Source organism: Populus nigra, chromosome 5 (genome assembly GCF_951802175.1).
Source record: "Populus nigra chromosome 5, ddPopNigr1.1, whole genome shotgun sequence".
Lineage (NCBI taxonomy): Eukaryota > Viridiplantae > Streptophyta > Magnoliopsida > Malpighiales > Salicaceae > Populus > Populus nigra.
Window position 1 is genome coordinate 14,572,716 of NC_084856.1, and position 27,088 is coordinate 14,599,803.

The 27,088-nt window shown below is 32.7% G+C and overlaps 2 protein-coding genes across 2 annotated transcripts; both read left to right on the top strand.

Moving 5' to 3' along the window:
- Positions 1-3,271: 3,271 nt before the first annotated feature.
- Positions 3,272-10,062, top strand: LOC133695004 (succinate dehydrogenase [ubiquinone] flavoprotein subunit 1, mitochondrial-like). Its single transcript, XM_062116733.1, has 16 exons — positions 3,272-3,559; positions 3,989-4,156; positions 4,685-4,772; positions 5,092-5,238; positions 5,330-5,470; positions 6,185-6,270; positions 6,361-6,453; positions 6,542-6,605; positions 6,769-6,912; positions 7,322-7,509; positions 7,806-7,980; positions 8,102-8,272; positions 8,741-8,810; positions 8,894-9,014; positions 9,097-9,134; positions 9,573-10,062. Exons 1-16 carry the CDS (start codon positions 3,443-3,445, stop codon positions 9,673-9,675), a joined length of 1,914 nt encoding a protein of 637 aa, XP_061972717.1. The 5' UTR covers positions 3,272-3,442; the 3' UTR covers positions 9,676-10,062.
- Positions 10,063-23,982: 13,920 nt separating this feature from the next.
- LOC133695128 (SCARECROW-LIKE protein 7) lies at positions 23,983-26,465 on the top strand. Its single transcript, XM_062116955.1, has 2 exons — positions 23,983-24,128; positions 24,255-26,465. The coding sequence occupies exon 2, from the start codon at positions 24,286-24,288 to the stop codon at positions 26,059-26,061; it is 1,776 nt and encodes a 591-aa protein (XP_061972939.1). The 5' UTR covers positions 23,983-24,128; positions 24,255-24,285; the 3' UTR covers positions 26,062-26,465.
- Positions 26,466-27,088: the final 623 nt, after the last annotated feature.

The following is a 27,088-nucleotide window of genomic DNA, read 5'->3' on the forward strand; positions in this document are numbered from 1 at the left end:
ACAAAATAATTAAAAAGGCGTAGCCGTGGGGGCCGGCCGGGTTGCCTTAGAAACAAGTCGAATACAAAGTAGTTCATCTCGTTTTAATTTGCAAGTAAATTAATGGATTAAAAAAAAATAAGCAACTAATTAAACACAAAATAATAATGTGCTAAACAATGTTAGATATGATGAATTGGGCTATCCATCCTGCCCTGAAAAATAATTTTTTTATTCTTCTCAAAATATTTGCATTTGAATCCTTACGGTTGAAGAGAATTAAGGCATGCAGAATATAATTTCATCAATTCTAGATCTTCTCTCTTCTAAGTTTAAAGCCATGCAGAACTTTCAAACGAAAACTGACATGACCAAATGATTGGTTAACTTATGCATAGAGATTCTTATAATTTCCTAGCCTCTGGCATGCAATGCATGGTTTGCTTGCTCGAATAAAATGCAAAAAGATAAGGCCAACAACCGAGATTTAATGACGATGTATCAGAAAGACCATCACTCCACGAGGAATGATGGTCTTTTCTCTGTCACACCAGTATCAAGCCGTATATGATCCACCATCACCTCTTTGTTAGGTTTCCTTTCATTTTCCATGGTGGTTTCGCTTTGTTCTTTCTCAATGATACATGGATTTGTGTCAATGAATCTGCCAAGGGATGAATGGTCTCTCCCTATGATTTATGAGGCTGCGCGTCGCGAGTTTATAACGTGGGCTCTCATGGAGAGCAACTGAACGAGAAGAGTCGTCAATTCCTGTTTGCCTCTTTTATAAATTTCCTCGTATTTGTTGTGACCAGTGAATACTTTTTGTGGGAGGAAGCTGGGACCATATCTGTTTTTTTTTTTTTTTTGGAATCTTCAACTTCCCAATTATTTAATTTGTTATACGAGTTGCAGGCAAACAGGTGAGATAAATTGGCAGTTAATTATATCATTAACAAAAAAACTAGAATAAAAAGGGATAATACAAAACATTATTTATGGAATATTATTTTTCTTTTTTCTCTTTATTTTTTTATTCCATTTTATATTTATTTTTTAATTTTAATTTTATATATCCTTTAACATTGAGATTATTGGGATTGAGTTTCATAATTATTTTTCTATTTACTTTTTATGAGGTTATTTCCGTCTCATAATCCAAATTATTAGTTAGACAAGTCAACTCGGTTGAATCGAGTTTTTTTTTTTAATTGATTTATTTTTTATTTTTATCCTTCAATATTGGATTTATCAGAAATTGAGTTTTATAATTTATTTTAGTTTGTTTTCTATGAGGTTATTTTCATTTCATGACTTGAATCACAAGTTTAGCAGGTTAACAAATAACTAGAAGATGAAGGGATTTTATTGTACCCTCTCCTCACAAAACAGTATTCACTAGAATAGTTTTTTTCTCTCTCTTTGGTTTTTTTCTTTCTATTTTTTTTTAATCTTAATTTCATCCTAAAACATTAAGTTTATAAGGAATTGGGCTTCATTATTTGTTAAAATTTATTTTTTATAAGGCTATCCTAATTTGATGACCTAAACTGCGAGTTTGATAAGTTAACTTGGTTGACTCAAGTTGTTTTTTTTTTCTAATAAACTTTTTTTTTTCAACACTATGTTGATTAAGAAACAGGTTTCATGATTTATCTTAATTTGCTTTTTATAAAGTTTTTTTATGTCTCATGACTCAGGTCAATTATTTAGCAAGTTAACATCTTATGACTCGAGTTGTTTTTTCTAGTCCTTTTAATCAATTTTTTAATTTCAATTTTATATTTCAACATTAAATTAATAGAAATTAAACTTTATAATTTTTTTATCTTTCTTTTTATATAATTATCCTAGTCTCATAACTCGGACCATAAGTATGACAAGTTAACTCGATTGACTCAAGTTTTTTTTCTTTTTTTCTAATTGACATTTCCTCTTTAATTTAATCATTCAACATTAAGTTGGTTGAAAATTAGATTTTATGATTTATTTTTATTTATTTTTATGATTTTATCCTCGTCTTATGACTCAGGTCACGGGTTTAGCGGGTTAACTCTTAGTTATTTTTTAATTGATTTTTTTTAATTTTATCATTTAAAATTTATTAATAATTAAATTTTATAATTTATTTTTTAACGAGAATCACGCAATTACACGAAAGACTACCTAAGCTCAAGCAGCAGATTCTACCGCATACAGGATAAGAAGCTATAGCTCGAGCAATAGCGCTTATTAGGAATTGTCCACTTCAATGAATTCCAGGGTCAGAGGGAGAGTCACGAAGGGCTATTCTTTGATTGGGCATGATTCAACTTTAACCTTTCCAAAGGGATCAATGATATACCGAACGAACAGAAATTGCTCAAGTTTAGTTTCGTCAGGGACTGAGTCTCCGGCACTTTAGAGGTGGGCCTTGGCTCGATTTCGAAGTCATGAGAGAAGGGCGGCATCCTAATCTTTCTTTTCTCCGAGGATCGAGAGACCATTTCGCTCTTTCCCTAGTCGAAGAATTTCTCTATAGCCGAGCTCTCGAGAGTCTTTTCTACCATAATCGTTCTTTCCTCCTTCATCCTATCAGCTAGAGCAGTCAGTGTGGCATCTCCTGCACAGGAGTGAGTGTCGATTAGACAATATCTACCCCTTAAGAATAAGCCTTGTGCTTCAAAAATGGCCTTCTGATCTATCATCTTAAAATCCTATGGTTGTTGTGGCTTCTAAATTCTAATTACTTCTTTCTTGAAGAGAGAGAGAGAAAAGAGAAAAGGACACTAGGCCCATCAGCAGATGAGAAAAGGTCCAGAAGGCCCAATTTCACTTTTAGGTGGTTCGGCCTTCATTGCTTGCCTTGCCTATTTGTGACCTGATCCAATACAGACTTAATTTTCAAACGGCGGAAGTTTTTCGTTGAGGCCGAGGGTCTCTGTTCTGCATTGTATGTTAGCATTTTTCTGAGCTTGGTGCCTAGTGATCAGCTCAGAAAATTTGATCAATGTAAAGTATTCTTTTAGTCGACGCAGAAATTTAGTTTATATTGAGTCACCTCACAGTATTATATTAAAATAATCTAAAAATATTTAAAATATTAATTTTTAATTTTTAAAAATCATGATATTTCTAGAACCCTGACATGACAAAATATCGTCGCGTGTTTTTAGGAATAAAGAAAGAATGATCAGTAATTCTCTTCATCTTTTAAATTTACCGAATTATCGAATGCAACCGGAGTTGAGTGGCATTTCTGTAAATCCTCACAGCATGAGCAGTCAGTACACGACACTGGGTAGCTAGCTAACCCAGATGCTTTTTTTTTTTTCTCTTTGCCTCCCTTTTTTTCGGTCCCTCTCCCTCAGATAGGTAGACAGAGAATATATTTATAGCAAGCTTTTACTAGACTTCACACTCTTCAATCCTATCCATTATTATTATTATTATTATTAACATTATTAGCAAGCAGGAAATAGAGATGTGGCGCTGCGTGGCTCGTGGCCTTCGCCTTCCTTCTTCTTCTTCTTCCTCGACGAAGATATTATCTAATGACTCTTTCAGATTTCACAGTACCAGATTTTTCTCTGCCGATTCTGTACGTCTCTTCTTCTTTTCACTTCACGTTTCATCTTCAATCTGAATCCTTGGGTTTTTTTGATAGCTCACGTATTCCTTGATTATGATTTTCCAGCTTCTTTAATAGGTTTTTTTTTTATACCATGCGATCGCATTAGATTAGGGTTACTTTTTTTATGTGTGTGTGCGTGTAGATTCTACCATCGAGGTTTTTTTCTGTAAATTCTTAGGAATTCGAATTTTAAAGATTTATTTATTTTCTTTTACAAAAACTAGTTGGTTTGGTAGTTTGTTGGGAAATCAAAATTAGCAACGCACTTGATAATTATAATTTGTTTATTGTTTATTTGGCTTGTCCTCCTGCATTTGTGATTTTGATTTTCCTGATAAGTTAGGTTCAATTTTTTATTATCTGATTATATGAAGTTCGTGATGGATTGTTTGGTAGACTGGGGGGAGATCCTCATACACGGTTGTGGATCATACTTATGATGCGGTTGTAGTAGGAGCAGGCGGTGCAGGCTTGAGAGCTGCTATTGGACTTTCAGAGCATGGATTCAATACAGCTTGCATTACCAAGCTTTTTCCCACTCGATCGCACACTGTTGCGGCTCAGGTAAGCTGTCAGCTTGATTGGTGGTAGAATATAGATATTGGTGATTGGAGATTTTTTGGTTGAGTTATGTTCTAGCTGATAATTTATGATTCATGCATAATGTTAGTGTGGATAGATGGCAGGATCAACTTTTTTGGTTTCATAAATTCTCTCGTTATTGGAAGAATACAATGTTTACTGAGATATGTGAGGGCTTCTAAACCACATGGGGTAGTTTTGCTATTGATAAAAGGTTCATATTTTTAACCGTTGGTGATATCATGGGAGCAGTACGGGTGAATGGGGGATGGGGAATGTAAGGGCATGTGCTATCTTTTGTGCTTTATATGATTCTTAATTCAGGATCATAAGGGCATGGAACCACTTTTTTTGTTGTTTTGAATTTATGATTGTATTTTAGCTGTTGGATTGGGTTTAGTTACTGTTGGTATAAACATTGTTTGCACCAAGTGGGATGCTTCTATGTGAAGGCAGCTGTTCTTTGGATGGATATCTTTCTAATATGCTATTTAGTGTTAAACTCTGTAGGGTGGCATTAATGCTGCTCTGGGAAATATGACCGAGGATGATTGGAGATGGCACATGTATGACACTGTCAAGGGAAGTGACTGGTTAGGTAACTTACTTGATTGGATTAGGAACCGTTTGTTTGTAGCGCATGCATTATTTTGAATCTGGGAGGTTGAAATTTTACTATGAAGCAAATAATTTTCCTACATTGGTGAGGCTGTTCTGCTTTTTTTACTTATCTTCTTACAAAGTCGAATATAAATTGGTGGCATTGCATGGGTATCCCACATACTAGCTGAAGTGTACCCCTTTTCATTTTGAGAGGTATTGCTGCTTCTGCTAGGGGACATTGCATGATCTATATTTTGTGATGCTCAAGATTAAATTTTTGTTTTGAACATCAACTTTTTATGATATTTGCACAGGTGATCAGGATGCCATCCAATACATGTGTAGGGAGGCACCAAAAGCAGTCATTGAACTTGAGAACTACGGATTACCTTTTTCTCGAACAGAAGATGGGAAAATTTATCAGCGTGCATTTGGGGGTCAAAGTTTAGATTTTGGGAAAGGTGATATGAGACCAGCTTAGAGTTTGGAACCTAAATTGAGGAGTCATGTGCTTTATGTTAATGGCCTTCTTATGTTTGGTTATTCTTCTAGGTGGGCAGGCATATCGTTGCGCATGTGCTGCTGACAGAACTGGGCATGCTCTTTTGCATACTCTCTATGGCCAAGCTATGAGACACAATACACAATTTTTTGTGGAATATTTTGCTTTGGATCTATTAATGAATAATGATGGTATGTTTATGCATGTCTTTTGCAATTTTATTCACATTTCTGTGCTTGGTGGGTATAAAACAGCACACAACAAGATGGTCCTAAGGGATCAAATTTCCCTATATTCTAGACTATTTCTCGGAGGGTCAAAAAGGGAAGGGGGAGAGATTGAACCCTCTGAGCTAGTTTTGGGGTTTATTTCCAAAGAGGGGAGGAGATTGGAGGATTTATGATAGCCTTTAAACCTCTCCAAATCATAGAAAATATCAACAATGGTGGGGGTGTGGGATTTGATATATATATATTCAGTACTACCTGTTAACCTTGTCTTCCTCCATCAACCAAACACCATGTATGTGGACTAAAATCACTCATTTATGGTTGCAAAAATTGGTTGAAACATCTTTTAGCCATGGGTTTCTAGGGATATTGGGCATTTAGCTTATTGGATTTGTCACAAGGCTAGTTGATGGTTCTCTCATAACTTTCATAGGATAATTTGGTATTGTTGCCTTCTCATAAGTTGTATTGTGAATTTAGTCACATTCAAGATGTTGCATGCAAGTGTTGCCCTTTTTATTACATTGCATTTGTTTATTACTTGTATTGAATTCTTGCCTTCTTCATCTTCTTCCCTTATGGGCCCTTTAGTAGATAAAACAGTGTATATTCTTGTTTTTATACTTGGAGGTTACTCATGCTGTAAGTTGATTGCTTATTGAGTTTGATATACAGGTAGCTGCCAAGGAGTGATTGCACTGAATATGGAAGATGGGACATTGCATCGCTTCCATGCTGCTTCAACAATTCTGGCTACAGGGGTACTATAATGTAGACAATATTTGCTGCTTTCAAGTAATTGAAAAGGATTTCTTACTGCAGTATACCTGTATCCTTGTGTGCTTCTTCAGGGATATGGTAGAGCATACTTTTCAGCAACCTCAGCCCATACATGCACTGGAGATGGCAATGCAATGGTTGCCCGGGCCGGGGTTCCACTTGAGGTTAGCTGTGATTCCCATACCTGAATTGAGTAAATACAAAAAAATTTATATCAGATATTCATTTTCTTCTCCATTTATTCTTCTGCAGGATTTGGAGTTTGTTCAGTTTCATCCTACAGGCATATATGGAGCGGGGTGCCTTATAACAGAAGGTTGCTACTTTCTTCAGCACGCATGGAAAATATGTTGCATATTGTTTTTTTTTTCCACATGTTATGAATATAGCAAGATTACTTTCTCCAATAACCTGATTTTGGTTCTGGTTTGTTTCAAACTAAACAATGCCTGTTTCTTAATTTTATCTGCAACATGCAGGATCTCGCGGTGAAGGTGGTATTCTTAGGAACAGTGAAGGTGAGCGATTTATGGAAAGGTATGCACCTACAGCCAAGGATCTTGCTTCAAGAGATGTCGTTTCAAGATCCATGACCATGGAAATTCGGGAGGGTCGTGGTGTAGGTATGATTGATTATTAGAATTACATGTTTCTAATTTCATTTTCATTTAGCAGATTTTATATGTATGTTTATTATTATTCTTTTATGTCTGAAGAATTGACTTGAACAGTGGTTCTGGTCTAGAACAGTATACTTTTCGCTTGATTGGTGTATATGTTTAAGTAGTGATGTTTCTATTTTTGTTCTTTTCTAATTCATGTTTGCAGTTGCATGTTTGTGGTGAAACATGCAAAAGTTGTGTCAATTTTTGTGCCTCAATGGATATCTACCCTTAGGGTTGAGTGAGAAGCTAAGCTCTCATAGGTTGCCATGTTATGTTATAATATAAGGATTGAAAGTTAGCACCTGCTCTATTCCCAATATGGATACTCAATTTAACATATAGAACGATTTTCACACTGTTTTGATAGGACCTATGAAGGACCATATATATCTGCACTTGAATCACTTGCCCCCAGATGTGCTCAAGGAGAGGCTTCCTGGTATCTCTGAAACTGCTGCCATTTTTGCTGGTGTGGATGTTACAAAGGAACCCATCCCTGTCCTACCGACCGTGCATTATAATATGGGTGGGATTCCCACAAATTACCATGGAGAGGTGTGAGTTAGATAATTGCATGTTTTGGGTTCTGTTGCTGTCACTAGTAAGATGCTAGAAAAACATAAACCAACAACAGGCTAAATAATCAATTGAGGTGATATTTAAAAAATAGGTGTTTTATGGCTAAATATCGGGCGCCATTGTTATGTTTTTATGGAACACATTAAATGAGCAAAGCTACAATTTCTTATTGAAATCAGAGAATGCAGTTGTTTTTCAATTCCATCACGCTCTTGCTTGTTATGTAATTTTTAGTATCCAGCTTTTTAACTCTGGGCTGATATTTTCTTCAGGTAGTTACCATTAAAGGTGACGATCCAGATGCAGTTGTTCCTGGATTAATGGCTGCTGGAGAGGCAGCCTGTGCTTCAGTTCATGGTGCCAACCGGCTTGGTGCAAATTCTCTTCTTGACATTGTTGTTTTTGGCCGAGCTTGTGCAAATAGAGTAGCCGAAATCCATAGACCAGGCAAGTTGAATGTTCGATTATTGTAGATGAATTAGCAATGAGATGAATGTGAAGATTTAGTATCCTATAAAAAGAAACAGAAAGGCTTGAGGATTTGACATCTCAAATTCCTATTTTGCAGGTGAGAAACAGAAACCTTTGGAAAAGGATGCTGGAGAGAGGACTATTGCATGGCTGGATAAACTAAGAAATTCAAATGGATCACTTTCAACTTCACAAATTCGGTTAAATATGCAGAGGACAATGCAGAACAATGCTGCTGTTTTCCGCACACAAGAAACATTGGAAGAGGGTACTCCAATATACTACTGTTTTGCTTGCTATAAATCTAAAACTCATAAGGTCATGTTTAGTGTGATGCCGTGTGATATAGTAAGGAGAACATCACTATTTCCTCTTTCTGGAAAATTATATGACCACCATTATGGTCTATTGAAGACATCCTCTGATTATGGTCTAGCTTACCATCCTATAACTGCATTTAATGGATGTTGTGTGTCCCAATTTTTTCCTGCTTTTCCTTGCTCCTTTTTTTTTATCCTTTCCTTTTTGCATAAATAGTAAAATTGAGCTATTTATTACATAAACATGTAGGGAAAGGCTTAGACTCAATCCCAATCCCACAGTACTTGATTTTTAGTTTCATTTTCTACTATTTTAAATTTTTAATTGACTTCAATTTGATTAACTGCCATAATCTTTAGGCAATTTTTATTTTGATCATATTTATCTTATTATTCCTATTCTGGTACTTATGCAGGTTGTCGCTTGATTGATAAGGCATGGGAAAGCTTTCATGATGTGAAAGTGAAAGATCGGAGTTTAATATGGTATGTTACAATTAACACTGTTGATGATCAAATTATTGCATTTTCTTGGTTGTTCGAACTTCAATTCTCTTATCTTTTAACAGGAACTCTGACTTAATTGAGACTGTGGAGTTGGAAAACCTTTTGATAAATGCCTGTGTAACTATGCACTCTGCTGAAGCCCGGAAAGAGAGCAGGGGAGCACATGCCCGTGAAGATTTCACTGTTAGTCCGGTTCTCTCTTCTGTTAATTGTTTCTTTTTTGCTTCCTTTTAATGCAATAAAAGTAAGTTGCTTGATTTTGCAGAAAAGAGATGATGAGAACTGGATGAAGCATACTCTGGGGTAAGTCTTATCTTGTGCCTGCCAGCAGAAAAGTTGATATTTAAATGAATCTATGATGTAGGTTTCCTGTTATCATAGCAGAAATTGAATGTTGAAATGGAGTGCTAATAAAAAAATATCTGCCAAAAGTGTTGTTTATATGTGATCAATGATCAGATACTATCATTGTAACTCTACTGGTGCGAGCTTTGTTCTCAAAATTCCTTTGGTACGTAAAGCAAAAGGAACTAGCACCTATAGAGGTGACAGGAGTTGTATCATGAGATTTATGCTCACAGCAGTATTTCAATAGAGTGCCATGTTACTTTTCAATCTACTGTAGGATGTAAGCTTGAAAAGTATGTCTGGCTGCTATTCTATGGGTGGATTGTGATTCTATCCAAGTCAGCCGCTCATTATTCAATTATGATAGCATAGTGGTGCTTGTTTGATTTGCAGATATTGGGAGAATGAGAAGGTCCGACTGGATTACAGGCCAGTTCACATGAACACGTTAGATGATGAGATTGAGTCATTCCCGCCAAAGGCTCGTGTTTATTGATTCTATCTGCTCTTTAAAGAACAGGGATGGCGAGTGGAGATGGTTCGCTAAGACGCAATAACCCTCATGATAAAAATAAGCCTGCGGATGCAATAAATGGTTATAGGTACATTTGTTTTATACAGCAATGCTGCATCCATCAAATTCAAGATGGGAATAATCCGCACAGCTTAATCGAACCAGAGTTGGATTTGTATTTTTAGCAGTAAGTGAGCCCTGATTGATTGTTAGTCTGGTAAGCAACGAGTTGCTTGGAATTTTGTCTGAAATTCTTCGATTTTCAACATCCTGGTTGCTGCATTTGTTAATACAGCCGCTGGTCTCATGTGACGTGTACTGATCACAAACATGCTTCTTAAACTGTCAATATGATAATAATTTGTTGCTTGTGTTAGGTGTCTACCCATTCCCATTTTTTATCCCAATTGCTGCATATGATTGGTTCTAGAATGCAGTTTTTTTTTTAAGTATTTTTTATTTGAAAATATATTAAAATAATATTTTTTATTTTTTAAAAATTATTTTTAATATTAGTTCATCAAAATGTTTTGAAATTACTAAAAAAAATATTAACTTAAAACAAAAATAAATAAATAAATATTTTAAAAAATATTTTTGAAATATAAAAAAAGGTTGGCTAATAACGGAGAAGGCCTGCAAATTGCATGTTAGGAAGGATAGCAGGAATGTAGAATCCATCTGTTCCTTCTTCAGTTCCACATGCACCTACGACCCAACCCAATGGAGGATTCAGCTCATCCCTCCCTAATCTTCTTCCTTGGAAACAGATTGTTGGTTGATCTGAATTTCAACCCTGGGGCTCAATTCTTTGGCATGGCTAACTCGTCTCTGATTTTTCCCCTGACTGATTCAAGGAGGGGTTATGAGTTTCTTAGGTTCATGACGATGGTATTGTACGGTGGAGATGCTTGAAGCTAAACTATAAGAATGGTCAGTAAAGATCTCTGGGGGCTGGTTTTGAAAGAATTGGAGCTAATTGAGGGAGTTGAGCTGCTTTTACTTGTACTTTTCTCTCGAGGGAAAGCAACAGAACTAAACAAGAGCTTGAATCCAGACGGTATTGTAGAAAGAAATTGTATCGCCCAAGTTGAAAACTATCATAGCAATTCTTTTTGTTTGTGGTTTATCATGATTAGTTACATGAACATCACTGTAGAGGGACGAGGGAAGCCCAATCGTTTATAAAACTACTGGGTGGTCTACATTTAAGTCATCATTATCCTGTTTAACGATCATGATTATTGCGGTGATGACTGGTGGACAGTGCTTTTAGCTTCGAAAGATTGGAATTTTGAAGGAAAGGTAAAGAAATTGTTGTAGTGAGGAGCTCATTTGATTTGTCAAAGAAACAGTGCCACCCACTACAAAATATCATACGCCTTTCCCCGGCAGCCCCAGGGGGAGGACACTTAAAGCCACCGGAGCAGTCTTTGGATCAAAACATGGCTTCATTACAAGTTTGACTGGAAAACAGCCGTTTGTCATCATCTGCAAAGAATTATTTAAAAATGATCACCTCACGTTGTTGTTGTTGCTGTCTGTAATGGAGATGCATGCACCCACTATCCTAGAGAGGATTTCCAGTTCTGCAAGGGTTGGGTAATAAAAAATAAGAAGGCAAATCCAACTCCACAAGGCTAGAGATTAAAAAAAAAACCTTTACAATTATATGCCTCCTCTAAAATGAGAAATGAGAGGAGTCTCTCTCAAATTACTAGTGTGATTAAACAAAATGATGAAGAAATTGTGTAATACATGCTATTTACAATTTTTGGCCGTTGTCTTTACAGTAGTAGAAGCAGCTAAAAGTCAATAAATACTCCATGGCAACAACCCAGTAAAGATAGACTAAAACGAGGAAATGGTTTACAGTGAATTGCTGGTCCCCTTGAATTCACTGGGTTTCTTGTTTGCTCGAAACACAGCCATTAACTTCAAAAATTCAACGGGGCATCGCTTTTGTTCGAAGGTTGTCATCAGCAATAAACAACCGAGTGGGTGGTAAGCTGTTAACCATTTGAACTTTGATGGAGACTTTCTGTAGGCGGTGAACTTTGATAGAGCTTGATCAGCGTGCGAATAAAAAAACAAGTTTGTAACGCATAATCTTCCACATTATGATATAATATAAAAATAAGGCCGAGCCATCATGCAAAATACCAAATCTGAATTGAGAAAGCTCAGGAAACCGATCCTAGCAAGTGAACAAGAAGATGTCAATAATTGATTCATATAACTTATTATTAAATTTTATATATAAAAACACTAAAATATCATCCCATGAAAGTGCCTAGGAATTAGATAATGCTTTATAGGTTTTGAATAGTCTTCCTTTCGTTTTCAGCCGCATTTTCATTTTTTAAGTTACTGCTCGAGGGAAAGAGCGAGTATTCGTGTATTATTCACCTCTAACTAACCATAATTATATATATATATATAATACAACAAGTTGTAATTAGGACGGGTGTATTAGTCAAATAACCATATTAATTCAATAATTTGATGAAATCCAACGTCGGATTTATCAGAAAAAAACCCGGGATTATGGAAGCAAAGGCAGGCTTAAAAAAGAAGCAGGACCCGAATCTATCGACTCTCCGGCTATCTTTTTAGCAACCGTCTCAATATCTCATTGAATGTCCCGAGCTTCGCTTCTTCTTCCTTTGTTTTATCTTTCTCAGCGCTGCTGGATGCTTCTGACTTATGGAGATTCACCAAAGCCTTTATGTTGTCATGCACCATTACTATCCAACAACCCTTTCTCAGTTATGCAACCTTCACAGGACCAGGACGAGGACGGCTGTGATTGAGAAAAGCAAGCTGTATTCGGGTTTTAGCTTAATTTTTATTAATTAGAATGAAAATCATTAAATTTAATATTATATATAAAAAAACTATCTCATCCAAGGAGATTTATAGTTGACGTTCTCTGTAATTAGGCAGCGCCTAATAATCCGAACTATGATGCTCAATAATTGCCTAACCCTATCTTTCCAAGAAGCTCTCTCGGCCGGCAAACCCCACCTCCAAAGCTAACGATCGTAGAGGACCCAAATCCGTACAACTCCCTTGGGAAAGAAGCTGAAGCACGCTATGGACCTTTCAGATGTTGGGGCTGCTTTTGTTGTGCATTTTCATGGAGGGATAGTAATGTCTACTTATTGGTGCTTAATTTCGCCACCTTTTATGGTTATTGTAGGGCTACGGTGTCTTATTTTTCACAAAACAAGACCCGATGTTGATGTTAGTAATTAGCTTCTTTTTTTATAGTACCATACAATTTATAATCGATGGTTAAATAGTCATACAACTAGTGTTGGTAGTTGGCGGTAGATAGGTGGCTTGCCCTATCTATCTCATGTGCTATTAAAAAAATAAAAATCTATGCACTTTTAGCTTGTTTTTCGGCAATAAAAAAAATCATAATTATTATTTCTAAAGTAAGTATGAATTCTAAAAAATTCCTCGAGTTTAGCAAACATAAAAATAATATAATCTTTGTGCGTTGTTACGAGGAACTCTTCGTAAGTGTTATTAAACTCGGCTTTGTTGGTCATTCTTGAAATTTTCCAACTTGAATCATTACCAAGCTATTTTTTCAAATCAAACCATGAAAGACTCAATTTAATGTGACTTTGTTAACTTCACAAATCTAAAAAAAATACAAAAGATTGATAAAAAATGTGATTTGATTAAAAAACATCAAGACAAGCTATTTTTAAAAAAACAAAATTATAAGGCGGCAACATATTAGATCGCCAACCTTCTAAATCATCGACATGGGATATGGACATGAATTGGTTTAATAAGTTGATTTTTAAAAAAAATATTTTTTTATTTAATTATATGATAACAAAAATATGAAATCGTGGTAAAGCAACCGAACAAAATATATAAAAGAAATTATTGTGATGAGTTGTTGAAAAAAAAAGAAATAAAAAAATTCAATATGTATATGTTTTAAATTACTTAATTATTAAGAAATTAAATTTAAAAAAACAAGCAAGATACGTTAGCCTACACAACCTAGTATACTTAGGCCTTCTAAAAAAGGCTATGTATGTGGGCTTGCCAGCCTAGACCTCCTCGCCTAGACATTTATTTTTTTTCAGATTGAGCAGACAATGTGTTATTTGTAAGTCTAGAATCTGATCACCATAGAAATGGCTAGAAAATCAAGATAGTGATGTTTTTTTAACTAGAAGCCTAGTTTTCAATTCATTTCACTTAAAAATACCCTTATTAGCCCAAAAAACTAATCTCCCACCCAAAAAAAATCAAAAATGATTTAAAAATACAAAATCAAACTGCAAACAAAAATCTTCCTTCAACTTTGATCAACTTTTTAAGGCAATATAGGACTTGAAAAACATCTCGATATCACTTCTCTTGTCAAGAGGAATACTTTAATACCAAATTTGATCAGTTTTGTAAAAGAAATCAAACCAACCAGTCTCTTTTTCTCTTTCATTATTTTTTAACAACTCTCTCTCTCTCTCTCAAGAAAAGAGACTAAAAAAAAATTTAACTGAAAAAGTTCTCAATCAGGATCTAAAATCCTCATAAAAAAAGAAATTAAAAAATGAAAAAAAAAAACTCTAAGGACTAAAGATATTAAAAACAAGCATCAACTACATTAAAAAAAAAATAGCCTGAAAATTTATTCAAGTGTTAAATCCAGTACTCTTGGTTTTAATTATGTTTAATCAAAAAAATTACACCTTAATTTTTAAAAAATTCAAGCATCAAGTTAATGTTGAAATTTTTTTAAAACATCACGGTAAACCATTTCAAAGTTAACCGGAAAAACCATTAATCCTAACCTTGAATTAACTAAACCTAGAAGGATAAATTTAAAAAAAAAAGGGAACAAATCCACAGTATTTCCACTTAGAAAGCACATTGAATCACTAAGCTCCCTTGGTATTTTGTTTAATTTAGAACAGTAATAAAGTCATTTGTGAAGTTTTTTTATAAAAAAAAAACCTAGCCACGACTGAATTGACCACCTGCTCTCCTGACTCACAATCTTTCACCTTCTCTTACAACGAGGTATGTTTAATATTTTGGCTGTAAGAGTCTATTTCATCAATGATTATGATGTAAATTCCTATGACAAACACACACTGTCCAAGGGATCCCGCTTTAGAAGCATTCCACTCATCTTTAGCGAGTTATTATCTATCAAATTTCTTTCAAAAACACTTCTTTTTCGTTTTTTTAATGCACTAAATAAATGTGAAGATAAGACTTAGTTCTGTGGGGGTAACGAGGATACCGCTCCTATTTTAAAAAAAAAATGTATAGAAAATAAATAATATTATTTAGATACATTTTAAAAAATAACTGTTATATAAAAAAAAAACATTAGTCCCATTTCTTTATTTTTTAATTGCATTTCATAATTTTACAAAGAAAACCCTCGTTCTAAAATATTCTTTAATTAGAATTAAAGCACCATAAAAAAAATATTATAGATGAAGAATATTTTTTTTATATTCATACTATTTTCAAAAGGTTATTGCATTATAAGACTAAGGTGGTAGATATATAATGTTTTGGCATATGTTGTTATCTATAATAAAAAAAAAAAAAAAAGTTATAATTTATTTATTTATTTGTTCTGTGTTTATAAGTAAAGATTTTTAAAATCTATGGTTGTGAAAGTATTTAATATTCAGACCATTTTGCAAATAACATTTTATATAATATACATTGTAATTGAAAAGTAAATATTGAATTTTATTATTAATTACATGATTTTTCCTTGTGGTTTAGGTTTTTAGTTATATTGGCCTGTTTGGTTTCGGTTTGGTCACCACAGTCCTTGTACATGCAATTTTTTTTTATCAATGTAGGTGTCCGAGTCAGTTTACACGCACCTCGACTAATCCTATAAATCCTAAAGTTAATGATCATTTAAGCTTCTAATGGCCCTGAAAGAACTCGAACTTGTGATCATTAGAGAGTAAACTCAAGACTTGATCAATTCAGTTACTTCTCATGATTGCAATTCTTGAATGCATTTGACCATTCATTCAAATTCATGCTAATGGAGAAATAGATGATTAGATTGGAAACACTTGTAATCACTCTAAAAACTTAAAAACAAGAGGAAAGTTTCTTCATATTCGATTACATACCTAATTCTCTTCCTCTTGTTTTTCTAATTTAAAAAAGATTTCTTACCTTTTATTCCATGAAATTGTTTTTTCTTCTTTATAACGTTTTTAATAAATCTGGACTATCCACGTGGAACTTATTTGACAATTCATTTCTCCATCGCTAACGGACTTGGATGGAGGGTTGAAAGTGATCAAGAATTGTAAGTACCATACTTACCAGAGCATGCTCGCCCAACGTTAACTTTAAAACAATATCGTACAAGTTTTTTTTTTTATAAAAAATAATGTTGTTTTGGATAAAAAACTCAAACAACATAATTTTAGATCAAAATTATAATTATAATCATTAAATAAAAAGTTTTAAATAAAACCTAAATCAATTTTCAAGTTAACAGGTTATTATATTAACCTGTTAGGTCAAATTAGATTTAATAACTATGGTAATTACAAGGATTATTATGACAAGCTGAAATAAAAGGAAAAACACAGCTAAAAAACAAAAACATCAAGATTATTATGTATTTAAAACTTTACGTTAGAGACTAATTATTTTATTTTTTGGTTGCATAAGAGAGTTGGAACTAAAAATCTCTTCAAGTGAGTATTGATACCATTTAAGTTGGGGATGGTTATTAACACTTTTTTCCGAATGAATTTGTGTCAGAAATTTGTTTTAAAATATGGTTAATTAGTATATTTAATGTTAAATTAAAAGTGAACTCTATTTATTTTTAAGGCTAACACCTTATTAAAAAAATATTATCCAATAAAAATTTTTTAACATAAAATATTAATATGATTAAAATAAATTGTGGGTAAAAAGGAGTTAAATGAGAGATGTTTTACACATCTTGTAATATCTCTCTAACCTTCTTCTCTATAGTTTTCAAGCTTTTTTTATCTCTTGTTTTGCTTTTTTTTTTCTTTTTAATTTAGAGCTTAAGTTCTAGTATTTCACAGGGAGATTTTGAGTTATGTTATTTCTTTAGTTTATAGACTTTTAAAACAAATGCATCCTTTAAAAGTATAATTTTTGAAATCGTGGAAGATTATTTATAATAAAATTATTTATACCAAGTGACAAGCATTTTAGTTCCAAGAACAAAATTTCTAGTCCCGACAAAACAACATCTGCATTTTTTTCATTCAAATATCTCCAATAAACAACTGCCTTATAATCTTATACATTGGTTTAGTTTATTACCTTAGTTTAAGTGTAATAATTTAGTTTGTATTTATTAGCGTACATGCTAGAAAATTTTCATAATTTAATTTTAGATTTAAATACTTTACTTTTGTTATAAGCTTTTATGCTATTTAACTTTAGTTATATTAATTTTAATTTAGGTTAAATGATTGTTCTGAACACTTAGATTCCGCTCGATAATGCAGTTTAAATTATTTTTCAAACTATATTTTATCTAGAAAACATCAAATTGATTTTTTAAAATATTTATTGATTTTGGTATAAAAACAAAAACAAAATATAAACAAATATAATTTCAATCCATCTTCAATCGAAAACCTAGGAGTCCTTTCAGCCAAGATGGAAAAACTGTAAATGTAGGTATACGAAGGACATATGATAATTAGAAAATCAAATTGCAGATAAGTTGGAAGTGGGCCTTCGTATACTAAAAGGGTGCGAGAGAACAATTTCTTGTCTAATCAGACAACTAACAACGATGGAGCATGACATGAAATCTTGTCTGGGATCTTAGAAGTAGATTTTTCTACACCCAGACAGTACTGAGTTCTTGAATGCTTTGAATAATCCAACTGAGCTCATTAGTCAACCTCCAACACGATTGAGTCGAAGAAGGCTTCTGTGATAAATGGGAGGGAGGGGTGACACAAAAGATATGGCTAAATCATTGTAGCCATATATATATAAATAAAATAATATTCATTAGCATAATTGCACTCTTTAATCACCTTTTATTTTATTACTATCCTTTAATATATTGTTTTATGAATTATGTTTTATAACTTTTTTTATTGGGTTATATGTCAATTTTATAAATTTAGTTTTTTTTCCTCGATCTTAACCTTCAACATTAAATCCTTTAGAAATAGAGTTTTATAAATTTTTTTATTTTCTTTTTATAAATTTATCTTGGTCTCATTACTTAAATCACATGTTTAACATGTTGATTAATGTTGGTTTTTTTACACCACCTTTTCTAATTGATTTATTCTTTTCACCTTTTAATATTGGGTTCATTGAAAATTAAGTTTCATAACCTTTTTTTTATTTGCTTTATACGGAATTATCTCAATCTCATGACTTGAATGGCGAATTTGACAGGTTGACTTAAGTTGACTATGTTCGTTTTCTTAGTACTTTTTAATTTTCTGAGTTGACTCGGTTTAATCTTTTTTATTCATTTTTAATTAAATACACTTTTTTTTCAATTTCACCCTCCAACAACTCAATATTGTTTTTTTATTTTTTTAAATTTCATCATTCAATATTAGGTTGTTTGAGAATTGAACTTCATATTTTTTTTCAATTTGCTTTATGTGGAACTATCTTGGTCTCATAGATTTGGTTTTTTTTTTTATTTCTGATTTCAACCATCAATATTAGATGTGTTGGAAATGGAGCGTCGTAATTTTTTTTATTTTATTTTTATGAAGTTATCTCAGTCTTTTGACGCAACTTGCGAGTTTAATAGTTTAATCCAGATTGACCAAAGTCATTTGTTTTTGCTGTCTTTTCTAATTGATTTTATCTCAATTTCATCATTTAACATAGGTTGGCTAGAAATTAAGTTTTATAATTTATTTTTTTACTTTTTACAGGGCTATCCTAATCTCATAATCTGGATCGCGAGTTTGACAAGTTGATCTGGGTTGATTCATTCATTTTTTGGTGACATCTTTTTAATTGAATATTTTTTAAAAATTTAGCTTTGTAATTTTTTGATTTAATTTATATGGTGTTATTTCAATCTCATGAACCGGGTTGTAATTTGTTATGTTGATCCCGGTTAACTTGGTTAATTTATTTTATTTTTTTTAATTGATTTTTTTTAATTTTATCCTCTAACAACTCCATCTTTATTTTTATTTTTTTAAAATTATCATTCAATACTAGATTACTTGGAAATTGAGCTTTGTAATTTTTTTTTAAAAAATTTTTTTATTAGCTTTATGGATTAAGTTTTTTTTTAATTTCACCCTTAAACAATAAATTTATTGAAAATAAAAATTTATATTTTTTTTAATCTGTTAGTTATAATAATTGTTCTTAACTCCATCAATAAAAGTAATGCCAGCGAAATCAGTGTTTAAATACTGACATAATATTAAGTCAATAAAATACAAATTTCTGGTAGAGTGTGCCGAACTATGAATCTAACCATCAAAGTGCAAGATCCAACTCCGTCAAGATTAAGAGTCATGTAGTTATTAGTTCTGCCATGCAGGTTATTGGTTGAATCAATAAATCATAAAAAAAATTAAATTAATAATTTAAATGACTTTAAAAAATAAAAATTTATTAGCTTCTGAAACAAAAACTAAATTATTTATTTCAATTATTTCCTTGTTGATTTTGATTGAATTCTAACCCGGTTTCAATTAAATTGATTGATTTAAGGAGTTAACTATAACATTTGGAATGGAGAGTCGATATGAAAATATTAGGTTCTATTAGAGAATAATATAAATCATATCTTTGAATCTCATTTAATAGTTTAAGCTATTGGGTTAAATTAATTCTTTGACATGGTATTAGAGCCTTGATGATCAAATGGTCACGAGTTCGAATCTCATCATCTCTATTTATTTGATAAAAATTAAGCACAAGGTAAAATGAATTTGTGCAAGTTTCAAGTCTAAAAGACTTTCATTTTAAAAAATGTGTTAGAAAATAATATAAATTATATCCTGAAATCTCACCTAATAATTTAAGTTATTGGGTTGAGATGGTTTTTTAACAGGTTCAAAATAAAACATCAAACAAACAAAAACCATAGAGGTAATCTACAAAAATTCTGGAATTGCAGAATAAATATTTTCCATGAAATAAAACTTAAATTAAATTTCTCAAGCTTAAGATTTAACCTAAGGCTTTTCAATTTTTGGGGCTGTCATTGATCTATAATCCGGAAGGTAGCTTTTTCACTGGTTGAGTTCGATAGATCAATGCATTATAAATTAATTTTGATGATAATTTAAATTTATTTATTTAAAAATAAAAATAAAACGATGGTTGATTTATTTAAATTTATTTATTATAAAGAAAGTCATTAAAAAATATATAAAAAATTTAGCCGATCACATTTTGATTATAAAAAACATCAATCTTAATATCAATAAATTAATCTTAAAAATAAAAATTTAATGATGGTTGATTTTCCTTCACGGTTGCTGACAACAGAAACAAACCAATCCAACTCATTAGCATGAATATTAGTTTTTACCATATGCTTCCTTTCAGCCATGTTTGGTAACATTGTTGAAATTATACTTTACAAAAAATTATTTTAAAAAAAATTTAATGTTTTTATATGTTTTTAATCATTTTAATATACTAATATAAAAAATAATTTTAAAAATATCTAAAAATATTATTTTAATATATTTTTAAATAAAAATATTTTATAAAATAACAATTACTATGCTATGGATAATTGGATAACGTTGAGATAACTCAAAACGTGTTATCACACATTTCAAAAGTTGCATACTTGTATGAAAAATATAAAATAAAGACGATCATTTCACAGTAAATTGCAAAGAACTTTTCTCGACGTGAATACCACAGATACATTCCAAGGTTGCTGTCGCTGTGTCCCTGATTTTTTTATTTTTTTATTTTTTTGGAAAAACCTCGTCAAAAATATCCTCCGCCGTTGCTTTTCCACCGGTCCAACATTGATTTTACTCTCTTTGGGTGGACCCTTATTTTGTCCTTCTTTATCCTAATTAGTATTGGTCCGTGTGGGTCCGTCCATTAAGCGGCAAATCCTTCCAACTTTTATCAATAGAGTCCTCTTTCTTCACCTTATATCAGTTTTTTCCATCTTTCTATTCTCTTTTTCTATCATATCCCTTTAAAAGAGCACTCAAAACACACACACACGAATATAGTAGGCAATTCGGCCTCGAGGTTGTAATGATTCAGTTGTTACGAATTTGGAACCATTTACACAAGAGGTGTTAAAAATTGAAGGATGGATTTGTGAGTTTCCATGTTATGTAGTTTTAAATGTATTAGTGCCCGTTTGGAACCTGGTGCTGGTGCAAATCATATTCTTAAAAATTTTAATTTTTTTTATGTTTTCAGATTATTTTGATGTGCTGATATTAAAAATGATTTGTTAAAAATAAAAAAAATATTATTTTGAAGTATTTCTAAACGAAAATCACTTTAAACCGCAACCGATACCACAATCCCAAACATGGAATAAGCCTACAGGATGAGAAATGTAAAATTTTATTTGTTGTGCTAATTTAGAGGGTGTTTGAGAGAATAGTAGCGATTGTTTTTCAAAGTGATTTTTGCTCGAAAATATATTAAAATAATATTTTTTTAAAATTATTTTTAACACTAGCATATTAAAACGATCTAAAAATATAAAATTAATTTTAAACAAAAAATAATTATAAACACAGTTAGGAATGCAATTCTAAACCACCCTTACACTAACTTAGATCAAGGTTTGGGTTTGTTTTGAATATATATATATATATATATATATATATATATATATATATATATATATATATATATATATATATATATATATATATATATATATATATATATATATAACCAACATATGTGATGGATGTACGAATATGAATCAAAACCTGAATATACCTTTGCTGCTAACCCTTCAGAACTACAACCATTTTATCTATTAATGAATTTATTCTTGAATTATGTTATATTCATTAAATCATTTTACTGTTATTTCCAAATTTTGATTTTGAGAGAGAATATTTTTTTGAGAAGAATGTTATGCCCCGAAAACATTAACTACAATTTTGATCTTTGTAGATGAATAAAGCTAATTAATTAAGCTTATTATTTTCAACAACTGTGTGTGTATTCCATTAGTTTTGAGTTTTTATTTTGTTTTGTTTTTTATTAAAAAAGCTAAGATGAAAAAAAGGTAATGGAAGAAGAACTAAAAAACACTAAATTGAGGATGATCAATATTAATTAAAAAAGATTTAATTATATATAATACTATAGGAGGTAATAATTACTCTGAATAAAATAAAGGGACTAAATTATAATTAACTCAATAATAAAACATAGATCATCGCCGGAAGAAGAAGAACACAAGCAAAGTGCATACGTGTCAGCATAAAGATGCAGACGATGGCTTCATCTTGCCAAGGTACTCGTTTTCAGCCACCGTAAGTGGCGCCGTTCCATTTTGGTAATTGAGGACGCAGGATCTCCAAAATGGACGGTGAAGACTCAAACTTTCCATGCCCCGAGAAGGTCACAGGAGATGACGTCATTCAGACGGCGACCCCTACGCGGCTATAACAATTGACGTGTCAAGTAGGATGTGGATCCCAGTCAAGGTACCGGAATAGAGCGGGGTGAAAAAGAGAGAAAAGATTAAGGTGAAAATAGGAAAAGTGCTTCCACGTGTTTTGCATCGTAGTTAAAATTGTTTTTTTTAATTTTTAATATCAATCATTCAAAACAATTTAAAAATAAATATTAAAAAAAAACAACATTTCTCGTGCAAAATCAAACAAGTTCGATACAAAATAAAAAGATAAAATAAAATATAATCCTTATTTTGCCCATTCAGAAACAAGGTTTCAATATTTATGTACATCAATAGGATTAAAATTCCAATCGATGATTTATATCCTTAAATTTCAATAAAATTAATCCTTGATTATCCAATATGATCAACTCATGTTCTATTTCGATACAAAATGACTTGCACTATCCACACTCGCTTTAATTATAAAAGTACTAATTCGGCACACTCTTTAATCAAATAATTTAAAGCCATCATAAATTTAAAGCCCGTTTAATTTCATGAGTAATTATGAATAGCTTAAAAATGTAATATAAGTAATTTAAAAAATAAATTATTTTGAAAATGAAATTGTTTTCTATCTTACATGTAAAAAAATTCTAAAAGCAGGTAGTAAAATCCAAGACTAAGAATCCATTTGTTTTTGCATTTTAAAAACATTTTTTATTTAATACTTATTGCTTTAAATTATTTTTTTGTATTTTTTTATTGTTTTGATATGCTGGTGTTAAAAATTATTTTTTAAAAATAAAAAATATATTATTTTAATATATTTTTAAATAAAAAATACTTTAAAAAATAATCACTACCACACTTTTAAAAAATACCTAACTTACTTGGCGAAGATGGTTGAAATATGATATTAATTAATCAATACAATAAAATCTTTAATGTCTATTTCAATGTATATATGCTTACATGTAAATCTGAACTTGTTCATCCCATGAAAGAAAACAATTTGAGTTTGTTTAAAAAATATTTTAATTTTTTCTTTCTTTCTAAAATTGCTCGTTGTGATCACAGAAAGTTGAGATGCCCTCTTATAGGTATTCATGTGTCCTAGATTATCCTCCTATATAAACATAGGAATCATGAAGTAGGAGTATGAAATATCAAATAATATCTCCTATGAATTAAATTAAGATATTATTGTTTCGAGATAATTATAATTTTGTATTTTTCATTCATTTCTAAGAAAAATAAAATAAAATATTTTTAAATAAAAATATTCATCAAAAGCAATATTTTAGGGTTTGCCTTTAATTTTAACACAAAAATTAAGTCTAGCTAAATTTTAAAATGATATTAAAGTAAAATGGTTTTTATTTAAAAAATTATTATATTAAATGTGCATTTAATAATATGGTGTATAATATTTTTTATTTAAAAATATATTAAAAAAATAATTTTTAAAAAAATTTATTTGTAACATCACCTCATAAAAAAATCATCTTAATATTTTAAAAATTAAAAGCAACCACAGCAGTAAAAATATACTACAAATTATTTTTGAAAAAAAAAATACTGTGAACTAGAGGTCTGACATTAGCAGTGGCCTTAAAAAGCAAAATCCTTTTAAAACCATAAACTAATCTTTTCTTCAATCGAATAAGGGGCCCCACTCTTCGTCTGTATGGGACTTTAATCATCCTTTGTCCACATTGAGCTCACACTTAAAATTCCCCACTCTCTTTCTCACTGTCATCCCTCCCCTCCCCTCCCCACTCTCTCCATCTCTGCCATCACCTATTCCAGCTCTTCCTCCACTGACCTCCAGTCTCAAGTACGTGCCGCTCTCTCTTTATCCTTTTCTTTAACTGTTTTTTTTCTCTTACGATATAAATCCACCATTTCAAGAATCTGTCACTCTTTGTTTACTAACGTTGTTTTCTTTCCATGCAACTTGTAGTTAATTTCCCGGCGAGAAGGTTAGCCGGAGAATGGCATATATGTGTGCAGATAGTGGAAATCTAATGGCAATAGCCCAACAAGTTATTAAGCAAAAACAACAACAAGAACAACAGCAACAACAAAGCCACCACCCCCAGCAACAATTTCTTGGCCTAAACCCTTTTTCTTTAAATCCTTGGCCGAGTACTACAATGTCTGCTAACCCAAACTTGGGTTATGGGCTCTCGGGCCCGGCTGCCTTCTCTGACCCGTTTCAGAGTGGACCAGATACAGGTGACCCACCCGGGTTTAGTTTCTCGAATATGGAGCACCACCACTCGAGTGGGTTTCGCTTTCCTGATTTTACTGGAGCTGGCGGTGAGTTTGACTCTGATGAGTGGATGGATAGTTTAATGAACGGTGGAGATTCGACGGATAGTTCTAATCTTCCTTCTGGCTGTGACGCGTGGCAAAACAATGCTGATTTCGGCATTTACCCGTCTGATCCGTTTAACACCAGCCCCAGTCGACTCACTGTCGGCTGCTCTCCACCGTCCGATCTTAACCGGGTTATCTCTAGCTCGCTCTGGGCTGACCCATCTCCTCCTCAAGAAATCAAGCCCAAAACATCGCCTCCACAACAGCCTCCGCCAACAGTAAAAAACGAAGTCGTCGTTGGGTCTAAAGCAATAGTAGAGTTATCTTCGTCGCCGGTTTTGAAAGCACTTGTTGAGTGTGCTCAACTTGTCGAGTCCAAAGCTGATCAAGCTGTGAAATCATTGATTAAGTTCAAGGAATCGGTGAGTGAGAACGGTGATCCAGGTGAGCGCGTTGGTTTCTACTTCGTTGAAGGATTATTCAGAAGAGTTGCTCTAGGAGAGCTTGATGACTTGAAAAACTTTCATCAGACAACAAGTGAAGAGTTCACTTTGTCTTACAAAGCTTTGAATGATGCCTGTCCTTATTCAAAGTTTGCTCATTTAACAGCAAATCAAGCAATTCTTGAAGCGACCGAGAAAGCAAGCAAGATTCACATAGTTGATTTCGGTATAGTTCAAGGAATTCAATGGGCTGCTCTTTTACAAGCTTTAGCTACACGTTCAGCTGGAAAACCTGTTAGAATCCGAATCTCAGGTATACCTGCTCCAGTTCTTGGTAAGAACCCAGCTGCTTCTCTTTTAGCTACTGGTAATAGGCTTCTTGATTTTGCAAAGCTTCTTGATTTGAATTTTGAGTTTGAGCCTATTCTGACTCCAATTCAGGAGTTAAATGAATCTTGTTTTCGGGTTGAGCCGGATGAGGTTTTGGCTGTCAATTTCATGCTTCAGCTGTATAATTTGTTGGGTGAGACTCCAGGAGCCGTGGAAACCGCTTTAAAGATGGCTAAATCGTTGAACCCGAGAATTGTTACTCTTGGTGAATATGAAGTTAGCTTGAACCGGGTCGGGTACTTGACCCGGTTTAAGAACGCTTTGAGATACTACACTGCTGTTTTTGAGTCTCTTGATCCTAACATGAGTAGAGACTCACAAGAGAGGCTTCAGGTTGAGAGATTGTTGTTGGGTCGTAGAATTTCTGGTGTTGTAGGGCCAGAGGAGTCTGGAATTAGAAGGGAGAGGATGGAGGATAAGGAGCAATGGAGGGTTTTAATGGAAAGCTCGGGTTTCGAATCGGTTTCGCTTAGCCATTATGCAATGAGTCAGGCTAAAATACTTTTATGGAATTACAATTACAGTACTTTGTATTCTCTTGATGATTCTCAACCTGGGTTCTTAACTTTAGCCTGGAATGGGGTGCCACTACTCACAGTTTCGTCATGGCGATAATCGATGGGGCTGGACTTGAATTTGGTACAAGTTTCCACCTGGTAATTTTTCTCTGGTGTGGAACAATGGTTTGGTGTGAATTATACGCCATTGAATGGTATTGTTGGGCTGCTGCTTGATCAGATAATGAACCGCTGGAAGGGTTAATTAGTTGTAGCTTGTTATTATTATTTTTTTATTGCGATCATGCATTGACAGATCCACTGGAACCAGTAACTTGCTGTAGTCTTTCAGTTTGGTCATTTAGATATATGGGTTTTCCTTTTGTATTCTGCTGGGTTTTTGTTATAGGTTTTAAACTCTTGAGTCTTCACAAATTGTAAAAAAAAAACAGGAAGGAAATGTTTCTTTCTCTTAGGTGTATGTAACTCTTGTGAATAAATTTGAATCTTTGTTTTGAGTTATAGTTTTATTTCCTGTGCTTGTACTTAGTAGTTAGTATAGTAGATTGCAATGAAGAAAATAGATTCCGGTGATGATAGTAAGAACTCGATGAGGTCTTGTGGTGCACCTCAGCCTGTGGTTCTGCAATTTTGTAATGGGATCAGTTTTTTTTTTCTCCTTGTAACTTGCACGCGGCAAGAATGTCGAACAAGAACTGAAAGTAGCTAATGGATAATCTCCCAGGTTCTGTAACTGGTGTTTGATGCAGACCTGCAAGCCATTAGAATCTTTGGTTATATGAAATTGGCAATGTGATGAAGACATGCAGTGAGCGCTTACAAATGATAGTGGTAATTGATTCAGACCTACATAAAGCTGTATTTGCTGCGTAAATGATCTAGCAGATGATCTTTCTATCTTCTAGGCTTCCCAGTTTGCTCTGCTCAGCTGCTATCAATTTCCTTAAAAATCTATGAAGGACAAGGACTTGAGTATGCATATATGGAGCCACATTTCCCTCCTCACCAATTACATAATCTCAGTATACAAGGCTTTAATGCCCGTCCCTTTCACCCAGCAATCGGACTCTCTCTCATCTTTTTGACACAAATTGAGAAGAAACAAAGGTGGAGGAACCAAACCT

Coding starts and splice junctions, on each gene's coding strand:
- LOC133695128 (XM_062116955.1), top strand. CDS start 24,286: ATGGCATATATGTGTGCAGATAGTGGAAATCTAATGGCAATAGCCCAA.
- LOC133695004 (XM_062116733.1), top strand. CDS start 3,443: ATGTGGCGCTGCGTGGCTCGTGGCCTTCGCCTTCCTTCTTCTTCTTCT. Junction 5,471..6,184: donor TCTATTAATGAATAATGATG/GTATGTTTATGC, acceptor TTTGATATACAG/GTAGCTGCCAAGGAGTGATT. Junction 7,981..8,101: donor AGCCGAAATCCATAGACCAG/GCAAGTTGAATG, acceptor CCTATTTTGCAG/GTGAGAAACAGAAACCTTTG.